The sequence below is a fragment of the Hemiscyllium ocellatum genome, unplaced genomic scaffold (genome assembly GCF_020745735.1).
Source record: "Hemiscyllium ocellatum isolate sHemOce1 unplaced genomic scaffold, sHemOce1.pat.X.cur. scaffold_2980_pat_ctg1, whole genome shotgun sequence".
Taxonomy (NCBI): Eukaryota; Metazoa; Chordata; class Chondrichthyes; order Orectolobiformes; family Hemiscylliidae; genus Hemiscyllium; species Hemiscyllium ocellatum.
In genome coordinates, this window is record NW_026868268.1 from 47,260 (window position 1) to 60,479 (window position 13,220).

The 13,220-nt window shown below is 43.3% G+C and overlaps 1 protein-coding gene across 1 annotated transcript; it reads left to right on the forward strand.

Annotated features, from left to right (window-relative positions):
- Positions 1–782: 782 nt before the first annotated feature.
- LOC132812777 (ectoderm-neural cortex protein 1) lies at positions 783–13,180 on the forward strand. The gene is made up of 3 exons (XM_060823006.1): positions 783–1,123; positions 7,943–9,750; positions 12,961–13,180. The coding sequence occupies exon 2, from the start codon at positions 7,949–7,951 to the stop codon at positions 9,722–9,724; it is 1,776 nt and encodes a 591-aa protein (XP_060678989.1). The 5' UTR covers positions 783–1,123; positions 7,943–7,948; the 3' UTR covers positions 9,725–9,750; positions 12,961–13,180.
- Positions 13,181–13,220: the final 40 nt, after the last annotated feature.

The following is a 13,220-nucleotide window of genomic DNA, read 5'->3' on the forward strand; positions in this document are numbered from 1 at the left end:
TGATCTCCAGCATCTGCAGACCTCATTTTTTACACAATAACAGGTACAGCAATAAGGACAGAAACAGCTGGAATTCAGCAGTTCAGGTAGCATCTGAGGAGAGAAACAGAGTTAATATTTCAGATTGATGACCTTTCAGCAGAACTGAAGAGACATAGAAATATTACATAATTTGTTCTGGTGTTTTTACCAGGTGTCTTATTCTAATTTCAGATTTTCAGCATCCGTAAGTAGTTTGCTTTTGAAATAGAGGCATTGTTGTTCCGAGGATGATGGCATTATCTACCCTAAACGTGGAAAAGTACACCATCATACTTGTTTTTTTTAGTGTTAATGCACATTATGTGCGTATAAGTGAGAGTGTGACTGTGCGATTGCGTTGGTTCGTGCGCGACTTTACACTGTATTTAAATGCAAATACGATGCTCCAGCCAAATGCTCAGGGCAAATGATCTATCAGCATAGGTCTCCTGTCGGTGAATTTACTTACATAGCACATGCCTGTCGGTACTGCAGACTGTTCACTGTCAGCACTTTCTTCTGTGAAAGGGAGAAAATAGATAACATTTCGTGAAAACAACAGCCTATCAAACGGCTGTCTGCAGATCCGCTCCCCGGTAAGTGGCTGTGGTCCTCGGGCAGTTTCCGGTGCTGGCCTTGGGCTGGGACATTCGCTATGGGCGATATCAGGCCAATACCAGTCGGTTCACTTTAAAGCCAAATCGGTCACGGGCAGTGCTGAACAGCTGACTTGGAAATGCTACAAGGCACAGCGGCCCTGAGCTCGGCTGTGAGCTCCCTCACAGTATATATATAAGCCGCCGTGCTCAGTGTCAGCACTCACTCTGCGCCTGTGTTGGAGTGCACTTGGTGTGTGCACAGCCACAGTGTTCTGTATGAACACCGCTCCTTCTGTTTGCTTCTCCCAGTCAGTCACTTGGTTCGCCACTGTATGCAACTACTCCCTCCCCTGACACTCAGTTCGCTGTTTCCCCTAAAGCAGCCGGCTTGCAGCCTTCTTCCCAGCTCCGGGTCACATCGAGGCCGATCACCAGGACGGGCACGTACTATACTAACCCAAGACTATGCTGTTCCTCGCTGGATCATCTACTGACAAGTTCCGGTGAGTCCATGTTTCTGCCCACGACCTGCCATCAGATTATCATGGTTGTGACAAGAGAGCAAGTTTAACTGAGATACCTGTACTGGGTTATTAAGGGGCTGTCACAGTGGGACTCACCGGAGATGTGTGGGATAGTTAGACTCGAACACAGACTGAGCGCTGCATTACCTGAGAGTCTGCGGTCACTGTGGGAATTGGTTCAATGTGGGTCCAGGGCAATTGTGACTGATGCAACTGTGTCGGATCTGTGGGTAACTGGTGCTGGGTAACAGTGTGGGGACTGGATAAAGGTGGATGTGGGATAAATGGGGTGAAGATTGGGATACCAGTGTGGAGACTGTGTGGAGTCAGGACTGGGGAACAGAGTGGGAGTTGGGGTGTCAGAGTGGGGATTGGGGTGACAGTGTGGGAGTTAGAGTCATAGAGATGTACAGCATGGAGACAGAACCTTCAGTCCAACTCATCCACGCCAACCAAATATCCCAACCCAATCTAGTCCCACCTGCCAGCACCCGGCCCATATCCCTCCAAATCCTGCCTATTCATATACCCATCCAAATGCCTTTTAAATGGTGCAATTGTACCAGCCTCCACCACATCCTCTGGCAGCTCATTCCATACACATCCTCTGCGTGAAAAAGTTGCCTCTTAGATCTCATATATATCTTTCCCGTGTCACCCTAAACCTATGCTCTCTCGTTCTGGACTCCCCCACCTCAGGGAAAAGACATTGTCTATTTATCCTATCCATGCCCTCATGATTTTATAAACCTCTAGATGGTCACTCCCCAGCCTCTGATGCTCCAGGAATTGAGGTGTCAGAGTGGGGACTGGGATAACAGTGTGGTCTACGGAAACAGTGTGGGGGGGGGGGATCTGGGGGCAACAGTGTGGGGGACTAGGGTTAACAGGGGTTACCAGTCTGGGGGATGGGGTAATAGGAGTAACAGTGTGAGAGCTGGAGGTGACAATATGGGGACTAAGGGCAACAGTGTAGGGACTAGGGCTAACAGGGATGTCAGTGTGGGGACGTGGGTAACAGTGTGGGGGCTGGAGGTAACAGTGTAGGGTCTAGGGGTAACAGTGTGGGGCTAGGGGTAATAGTGTAGGGGCTAGGGGTAACAGTATGGGGGCTAGGGATAACAGTATAGGGGGCTAGGGCTAACAGTGTAAGGTGCATAGGGTAACAGTGTAGGGGCTGGGGTAACAGTGTGGGTCGAGGGGTAACAGTGTAGGGGGCTAGGGGTAACAGTGTGGGTCGAGGGGTAACAGTGTAGGGGGCTAGGGGTAACAGTGTGGGGGCTGGGGGGTAACAGTGTAGGGGCTACGGGTAGCAGTGTGGGAGGATAGGGGTAACAGTGTGTGGGTCTAGGGGTAACAGTGTGGGGACTTGAGATAGCAGTGTGGGGGTCTGGGGGTAACTGGAGATCACAGTGTGGGGGTCTGGGGGTAACTGGAGATCACAGGGTGGGGACTGGGTGGTAACTGGAGATAGCAGTGTGGGGGTCTGGGGGTAACTGGAGATAACAGTGTGGGGACTAGGGGTAACTGGAGATAACAGTGTGGGGGTCTGGGGGTAACTGGAGATCACAGTGTGGGGACTGGGGGTAACTGTAGATAACAGGGTGGGGACTGGGGGTAACTGGAGATCACAGGGTGGGGACTGGGTGGGCGGTTTCCACTGTGTACTGGTTGATTGCAGCTTGGAGCAGACAGCAGCTCCTGTGTAAGCTGTCCTCTGTGTGTGTGTGTGTGTGTGTGTGCCTGGCGGCTGGCTGTGCAGTCTCTCTCTGCCTGTTCTGTGAGCGGCTGCCTATTTGCTGCCTGGACTTTCTGTGCTCAGCAGCATGTTTGAAAAGAGCCGCTGTTTGCTCTGAGCCAGCAGCTGCTGATCTCTCTCTCTCTCTGCCATCTTCCATTGGCGACCGGATGCCGGCTGTAAAACTTAAACCAACTTGACTCTCGGTGAAGCGATATTTTACACGTAAGTAAACCCGGGGAGGGGGACGAGAGGAAGAGGCGAGGGTTGGCAATGGTTTAACTCTATTTGAATGTACCTTACCGAGTCCCATTCATCACACACTTGACTTTTGTGTCTGTAACATTTGGTACATCAGACGGTAATTTACATGTTAATGTCAAATTCGGACTCGGAGAGTCTTTTTTGTGTGTCCCCAGAGCCGCTTTCTTTCAGTGGGAGTCTGCCAAGGGGAGTGTGCACTCCCCCATCTCGCTGCTGATGAACAGGAAGAAAGCTTAAGAGGATGAACGCCCCTCATCTGTACAGCCGGACCATGCAGAAACCGTTAGAGCTGAAACTAAACACTGGGGGGTGAAACCAAACACGATAAAACCAACCTCTGTTTGTGCAGCAGAAAGGTCCCTCGGGCTGGTCAGGCAGGGTGTGCGGCTGAGTTGAATGATACAGAGATGCCTGTGATACAATCACATGTTATCTCATTGTATCCAAGTTGAACTTGATCTCTCCTCCAGTTAGTTCTGCTGGTATGATTTTCCGAGCTCGGATGCATTTGTTGCAACCTCACATGACTTTATTTGAATGAACTGTCCGTGCAGTAAAATAGAGAGAGAGAGAGAGAGACAGAGAGCAGAGACTCTGGAAGCCCCATGTCAGAGCAGACTGTCAGATATATCCCTTGTTTACTTTGGCGGGAGCGAGAGATGCTTTTTGTTAAATCCAGCCGCAATAATTGCAACTTCCACAAAGTTTTGGCTGCCTCCTCTTTCTTTTTTTTTAATTTTTAAAAAAAAGGGTTCCCAATAGAAACGTGAAGGTTTTGTTTAAGGGCTCGGTGCAGTTGTAATTCAAATCAAAGGCAGAAACTCGCCGCTTCACACGTGTGAGTTATCACTTGTGGGGTTTGCTTTTGCTCGGCAGCCAAGCCAGCACTGGCTATGAGGAATCGCCCACTTCCGTAGAAGGAACAGAATAGCTCGCCGTTGACAATGGGTCCCAGGCATTTCTGTGCCTTGTGCCAAGGACTGCAAATTACAAAGTGCACTGGGTCTTTTCCACATGAAGGCACCTTCCCCCCCCCCCCCCCCCCATAAATCGCACGGGTGAGGAACCCTGCTTAATGACTGCTTTCAGCTCCAGCTGCGAGCGCTCCAAGGTACAGTAACAGCGACGATTGTGTTTATTCAGTTCAAAGTAAAGGTTAGAGGCGGAAAGCACCAGCAACGGGAAAGCGGCCTCATGTCACTGGGCTCCACTTTATCTGTCGTTTCGAGATGCAGAGCAACCGTGGGATGGCAGAACGGGGGCAACTGGGTGTGTTACCCATCTGCACACCTGCTCATTCCTCATGTCCAAAAGGAGAACGTGGCTGTGCATAATGTAAAGGGCCAGGGAAAAGTAATCATTAATTCAGTGACATTCTGGAATTCCCTTTCAGTAATTTAAAGGGATACATACTCAAACCTTGGCCATCTCCTTTTGAACAAGAAAGACCAATTTTAAACACATTGCAGAGAAGACAATGATGTCTTGAAATAAAATTTACCTCATGAAGAGCTAGAAATTTTAAAAAAATTGTTGACAGCATGTAGGCATCTTTGGCTGGGCACACATTTATTGCCCATCAATCACATTGCTGTGGTCTGGAATCATATGTAGACTCAAGGCCAGGTAAGAAAAACAGTTTGCCTCCCTAAAGGGCATTATGAACCAGATGGGTTTTTTCAACAATCAATAACAGAGTCATAGTCATCATTAGACACTTAATTCCAGATTTTTATTGAATTTATATTCCATCATCTGCCATGGATAGGATTCACATTTTGGTCCCCAGTACTTTATCTGAGTCTTTGGATTAACAGTCCAGTGATAATGCCACTAATCTCCCCAAGAGACTTTTACATGAATAATAATTAGGTAATGAGAGAAAATAGGCTGCCACTTTGGACCTTCATCACTTCCCAGAATGATGGTAAGCTATATCATCAAATGATTTGATTATCTATCAAACTGCAGTGCCACCATGTAAATTAGTTACTGGATATGGCTGATGTTAATCGACTGAAAGAGGGTGCACCGTGCAAAATAGTAATACACGTGATATGAACTCTCCCTTGAAAGGTGAGTTACTGGCTCTAATTAGTTGTTAAATTGCGAAGTTGTCCTTAGATCATTTTATCTCAGGGACACTGTGGAATATTTAAACGAACAATTCAAGAGAGGCAGGTCATTGAATAATAATGTTCTAAAACAATTCAAATGTGAATTGTTGATTTTCTGTGACCTGCTTCAATTGTTTCTAATATTTTTAATAGATCTCCATTTAGAATGGGATGAGGAGAAATTTCTTCACCCAGAGAGCGGCGAGCCTGTGGAATTCTCTGCCACAGAAAATGGTTGAGGTCAAAACATTGAGTGCTTTCAAGAAGGAGTTAGATATAGTTCTTGGACTAAAGGGATCATGGGATATGGGAAACAGGAAACTGAGTTGGATGATGAGTCATGATCATATTGAATTGCGGAGCAGGCTCAACAGGCCGAATGGCCTCCTACTGCTCCTATTTTTCTGTGTTCTTATTAATTACATTCAGCAAACAGCCTAAGAGGAAACTAACTGCTGTTAACCAAGAACCACAGCACCAGAGTCCCAGGTTCGATCCCAGCCTGGGGTGACTGTCTGTGTGGAGTTTGCATGTTCTCCCCGTGTCTGCGTGGGTTTCCCGTGGGTGCTCCGGTTTCCTCCCACAATCCAAAGATATGCAGGTTAGGTGAATTGGCCATGCTAATTTGCCCGTAGTGTTAGGTGCATTAGTCAGAGGTAAACTGGTCTGGGTGGGTTACTCTTCGGAGGGTCGGTGTGGACTTGTTGGGCCTGTTTCCACGCTGTAGGGAATCTAATCTTATACAACATAAACAATAGGACTCAAATAGATATCTTGACAACAGAATCCGTATTGCATCTTCTTTGAGTCACATGGTTGTGAATATACTGGCTATCTTATCTTGTATATTTGCATCTTACTAAATAGAGTATATTAGATAAAATGAAATCTATTTGCCTCATTTTTAAAAATTATATCATGGACATCTTCAAATTCGCATTTAAGTTTTAGAATGAAATGATTTTATGTGCATCTCATCAAAGGAGTGATGTAAAATCATTTCAGTGGCTTGAATTCTCTCTGACACGAATGTTGATGCAGGCTTGATGTGTCCCAGTAATTGGCTGTGGTAAAATTAAGAAAAGTGCTTTTATTGTGGCCCTAATAATGTACGTATTTAGTTTTAACACACTTTTGAAATAAAAATAATCAATTTAAGTTCTGGGGGTGAAACCAAAATACAAACACAATCTGAAAGCTTAGAATATTGGCTAAGTAGAGCAGTTACTTTATATATTGTATTATCCAATGCATAGCAGTGAGATGGATACTTCATAATTCATATTTGGCATTGAGAGCAAAACTGTTGGTCATAATGTCAGGACAGCTTCTCTTTGAGATCATTTACTCTTACCTAAAGTACAAGATAAGTTCTTAGTATATTTAAAAAATAGTCGTTTCTTATCTCTGCCCAGGACTGTCATCTTAATTCTGCTCAGAAGGTGGAATAAGGCTTGAACCTACACTATCCATCTTAGTGATGACCTCTATATAAACCAAGCATATATGGTGATTGTCGATGCTATTTATCTTGAGCAAAGTGTTTAAGATTTGAAGAGAATTGAATAGTCATCAGCATGTACATTAATTATGTACACCAGTATGCACATTAATTTTGCTGCATCTTTTCCACCATTTCAATAAACTATAGGATATAAATCACATTTTGATATAGTCTAATGTGCAATATTCTTGTGCAAATACTGTCAATTCTCACCTCTAATCACTCCCAGCAGTACCACCATTCACAGACATCATCAAGATGACACACTGCTATTAATATGATCTGTCCAGACAGAACCAGTGTGCAGAAGGGCAGCAATATAACACTGTTTTATAACCAGAAAATGCTAAAGAAACTCAGCAGGCATCTGTGGGGAGAGAAACAGAGTTAGCTTTCCAGGTCCAAAGACTTTGCGTTGGAGGTTACCAGACTTGCTGAGTTTCTCGAGCATTTCCTATTTTATTTTGGATTTCTAGCATCTGCGATATTTTGCTTTTACTAAATTTGTTTTGCCTGTGTGCACCGTTCAAATGGACATAATATACAAATTACACATTCCCTGCCACTTTATATTGGAATCCTAGTGACAACAATGAACACCATATAATTATAGCTTTAGCAGTGCAGTGTTAGATTGCAAACTTCACCTGGTTTTCAACATTATTGCAAGTAACCACTAGATGGAGCACTCTAGATGAGAGCAGGAAAAACTGGCTGGACAGGTTTATATCCCGCACAATGGACAAACTTGGCCACACTGCAATACCTGGGACATTAGTAAAACTCTGGAGTGTAATAAAAATGAAACTGGACTTATACAATCACCATAAACCAATATTCCTGAATAATAAGGATAATAATTCGTATGAATATTAAAACTAGACCTTTCGTTTAAGGTTTTCATAGAATAATTGAAAGAATTATAGGATGCAACCTCCCAAAACACTGGCTATCCAGACGTGCAAATAATTGAAATGGAATTTAATTTATTCACATTGCTTTGGGGCTGAAATATCGAGGATGGGCATTGGATGGTAATTTGAAAGATCTGCAACAGATAATCACCAAATGGTTCTCTTTGTATGATGTATGTTCTTTAATTGAAAATTAACTTGTGAGACTTTGCATTCAAGAAGAAAATGAATGAACTGGATTTCTGCATTTTCCCCCCACAGTGTTTGATGAGGATGTCAGTCAGCATGCACGAGAATCGGAAATCAAGAGTTAGCAATGGCTCAATGAATATTTACCTCTTCCACAAAGCTACATATGCTGACAGCGTTCTTACGCACCTGAATCTTCTACGACAGCAGAGACTTTTTACAGATGTCCTCCTCCATGCAGGAGAAAAGACTTTCCCATGCCACAGGGCTGTGCTGGCTGCATGTAGCCGATATTTTGAAGCTATGTTCAGTGGAGGATTACGTGAGAGCAAGGACAATGAAGTAAACTTCCATAATTCAATACACCCAGAGGTTCTGGAACTCCTCCTAGACTATGCTTACTCATCTCGAGTGCTTATTAATGAAGAAAACGCCGAGTCCCTCCTGGAGGCTGGGGATATGCTGCAGTTCCAGGACATTCGTGATGCTTGTGCTGAATTCCTGGAGAAAAATCTTCATCCGACGAACTGTCTTGGCATGCTGCTGCTTTCTGACGCCCATCATTGCACCAAGCTTTATGAGCTCTCCTGGAGAATGTGCCTCAGCAACTTTCCAACCATCAGCAAGAGTGAAGACTTCCTGCAGTTACCAAAGGACACTTTGGTGCAACTTCTGTCTAGCGAAGAGCTGGAGACAGAAGATGAGAAGCTTGTGTATGAGACCACCATAAAATGGGTGAAGTATGACGTGAACAGGCGCCACTGTTGTTTGCCAGAACTGTTGCAAACCGTCCGGTTAGCTCTGTTACCAGCTGTTTACTTGATGGAGAATGTGGCCATGGAAGAGCTTATAACCAGGCAGATGAAGAGTAAAGAGTTAATTGAAGAAGCTATACGTTGCAAATTAAAAATTTTACAGAATGATGGAGTGGTGACAAGCCTTTGTGCCAGACCTCGTAAAACAGGTCACGCCTTGCTCTTGCTTGGAGGACAGACTTTCATGTGTGACAAAGTTTACTTAATAGACCATAAGGCAAAGGAGATCATTCCAAAGGCAGATATCCCCAGCCCTCGCAAAGAGTTTAGTGCATGTGCAATTGGCTGCAAGGTATATGTGACTGGGGGACGTGGGTCAGAAAATGGTGTCTCCAAAGATGTCTGGGTTTACGACACTCTTCACGAAGAGTGGTCAAAATCTGCTCCGATGCTTGTTGCGAGGTTTGGCCATGGATCTGCTGAGCTGAAGCATTCTCTGTATGTGGTTGGTGGGCACACTGCAGCCACAGGCCGGCAGCCAGCATCCCCCTCAGTCTCTCTCAAACAAGTAGAACAGTATGACCCAGTGACCAACAAGTGGGCAATGGTAGCCCCTCTTCGCGAAGGGGTTAGCAATGCAGCTGTGGTCAGTGCCAAGCTGAGGCTGTTTGCCTTTGGTGGTACTAGTGTCAGCCATGATAAACTGCCTAAAGTACAGTGCTACGACCCATGTGAAAACAGGTGGACTGTGCCAGCTACCTGCCCTCAGCCGTGGAGGTACACAGCTGCAGCTGTACTGGGCAACCAGATTTTCATCATGGGTGGGGATACTGAATTCTCAGCATGCTCTGCATATAGGTTTAACAGTGAGACCTACCAATGGACTAAGGTTGGGGATGTGACTGCAAAACGAATGAGCTGCCATGCTGTAGCCTCTGGCAATAAACTCTATGTAGTTGGGGGCTATTTTGGCACACAAAGATGTAAAACTCTAGACTGCTACGATCCCACTTTGGACACATGGAATAGCATCACTACTGTACCATATTCATTAATTCCGACAGCATTTGTTAGTACGTGGAAGCATCTTCCTGCATAGAAGAACAATTCTTCAAAATCTCATAGGTAAGGAGTTCTTACATTTATGGGCAAGAGTCGAATTAATGAAATAATGCACTGGAATTGAAAACAGCCACAGAACAATTTAAAATGCGGTGAGCTCCAGAGAGAGACTGGCGTGCCTTATTTTGTAATGAAGCTGTGATGCCAAGGGAGGACTCAAACCCATTGTTGAGGAGAGTGATGTAGAGCAGTGAAAAGTAATGAGACTTTTTCTGAAGGATGTACATCAGGCTGTATCTCAAGTCATCAACTATTACTTTTGTCAGAAGTCTGTCCGAAAATGTTTTGAGGCCTCTTCCAGCCTAGCAGTAGAGGCAGGTTAATTTTTTTTAAAAATCACGTTTACTGCAAGAACTGCTCAGGCCTCCCTTCCCTAAAGGAAGGATCAGATTTCTCCCACCTGGTAGCTTTTCACTCCATCTCCACAGCCACCCTATTAGTGAAACCATTTTCCCATCGCACACCAGAATATTTCAGACTCCTCATGCCGTCCAACATTTCACTCCCATCCAGCACCGATCTACTCAGCCTCACACTGCTCAGGTCAGGATGGTTTGCCATTCACCGAATCCCAGTCTGCCCAACTCCTGTCCCAAGTTAAAATTGGACCTTTAGTGTCCTGGAAGGTGGTGCCGCCAATATTTTATTTTTGATACTAATTTGTGCAGAGACAGCCTTAGCATCGCGGAGAAAGTGAGGACTGCAGACGCTGGAGATCAGAGTCGAGAGTGTGGTGCTGGAAAAGCATAGCAGGTCAGGCAGCATCCGAGGAGCAGGAGAATCGATGTTTTGGGCATAAGCCATTAACGCATTTTAAAAGACAGCAGGTGAGATTCCTGATGAAGGGCTTCAGCCTGAAACATTGATTCTCCTGCTGCTCGGATGCTGCCTGATCTGCTGTGCTTTTCCAGCATCACACTCTCGACAGCTTTAGCATCTAATGGATGAACATTCGCATTTGAATGCAAGACTTTCCAGTTAGAAAATGCTTTGACTGAAACAGTATGGTTTGAAAATAACATAAATGGGTGCATTTCCTAGAAACCGTATCACTGAAAGTTTAACTAATCCGAAGAAAACAAGCTAGATTACCTATATAAAGTATAAACTCATGCTTTAATTTAATCTTAGAACCTGTCATTCTGCAGTGATTTATTTAGTTTCAACATAATGGCCTGTCATAAAGCTGGCTAGAATCCAATGAGTTATGAAGAGAAACAAAGATGAAGCAATAAAAAGCATAACATTTCCTGCATTAACTTTGCAGGTTCCTTTTTATTGATATGTGTAGCCAGTGTCCTAGAAGGTTAATGTAATATTAATCCCCCATTCCTGATTTCATGACTCAATTGTTTCTAAGAGGACATGTTGACAGGTTTTTAATGACAGGCTGAAGCAGAGGGGATCAGTAACAGACTAATTTTGAAGTCAAATTAACTGTCTATTGTCCTTGGTGCTAGAAGGGAGTGCAAGAGGATGGAGGAGAAAATTGCTAATGGAGATTTGCACAACAGCAACAAAAAGCTGATGGAAATCACAGTTGGCTTTTTGCTTTCACTTGTGTGACCCTCACAGGACAAGTGGCCTTCATTCACTCTTTTTAACATTAAGGAATCCCACTGGTTACAGTCCAGAGTTGGAACAACAAACATGTTGAATTAAAATTTCATACACAATGTAATTCTACTGGAACAAAGCTATTTCACAATTCAAACCAGAACATTCCCTGTAATTAGCACAATACCCTTTTGATACTTTTGTGTATGATCTAGGTTTTTCTAAACACGTTATCTTTTCCTTTTGTTTTTGATAGCTTAGCAAAAAGTACTGTTTTACTTTTGAAGTCATGATTATAGTTCATTTCTAAAAATAAACTCATTAAATTAACGCATGTTATACCACACAGCAGACGAGATAGGATTGTCATGGCCTTAAAGGCTTGCACGGTTTTTAGTTATACTGCAGCCTTTCCTATTCTTGGCTTATATTCATTGTTTAAATGCTTTCATTTCAACCTGTTGAAGTCAATTGTAAGTACTTGCCATGCGTTTTGCATTTAGTCTCACTATAAAAGTCCATGTTCTCTTGATGCAGATTTTATTCTTTCAATAGAAATGTAAATGCTGTAGATATTTCGCAATCATTGTGACAATTTTTATTCATTTTTACAATCATCACTTTCATTTAAATATTGTAGGTTTGGAAACATTGACATAAATGGTTTAATGTTGGATCTTATTTAAATTTATATAAGTATCCAGCCTACTAAAATAACACAGGCTCGCTTTAATTTCAGATGTTTTGAAATATTCAATCAGTGCAGCTTTGTTCACGCTGAATTGAATGGACGGTGTGAGAGTTGGGGAAATCTCTCAGTAATTGAGATTCCCTACATCCATCCTTTCGATCCAGTAGCTATCACATGCCAATGATAAATCATGTTTATTACCAGTGTGAGGGATTGAGCAATGGCTGAGCCCAAGCACAGAGAATATTTCTGCAAAGAATCCTTACAGCCATATACTGTTGTATTTCCACTGATCAATAGAGCTTAAACTTGGTGCACTTGGAGATGTTCGCTATAACAAAGCAATACTTTCTCTCAGGTGAATATGGTGCTTATTTCATCTATTGCCTCGATCAAGCCTTATTAGCTTTATTGTTAATGCAGAATTATGCCTTCAGGACACATGAATAAGACACCACTAATGTGTAATAAATGATTTAATCTTTTAATAAGCCAGGATCATTAACTCAATGCAACGTCACATAGTTTGTCAGGAAAGTCTGCCCTTAACATAAGTTCATCATGATTTTGTATTTTCAAAGCTTTCCAACCTACTGTGCAGAAATGATATTAAAGCTATGAAGGTTGTGTTTTTGGTGGCAAGCTTGGACTTGCGACAACAAAAAAAACGAAATGAAATAGTCCAGGCGGTACAGTCCGAGTGATCCTGGGGCCTTGATCTGACCTTACCGATCAGCAGTAATAACATGAGCCTGTTCACTTCTCACACAAGAAACCATGACATAAACTGAGAACCAATATGGTGAAACATAAAGGATTTAGTGTAGCAGAATTACAGCTGTTACTCTGCCACTGGTCCGCTTGGCTATGAAACTGTTACTTTGTTGGGATGGATGAACTGTCAAAATTGAATGTGAGCAGTATTTGTAATATGGCCATGTTCCTTTTTTTTGTAAAAATTCCAGGACTCCTGATGTGAAGATTTTGTATACTGTGAAGCAACACAACTTAAATGAAGAAGATAAAACCCTCTTCATCTGTTTGAGCTAAAATGATTTAGTTTCAGCAACCAGCACCTATTTTGATGTGAAGAAAAGAATTTGGTTCCACATGCACGCATTCTTCGTGATGATGAAGCGATTTCTGAATAAGGATTGATTGCCAGTAGCGATAAATTGTGGACTCATGGCAATATTATTTGGCTCCTCCAAAAGTTAAGACTTCT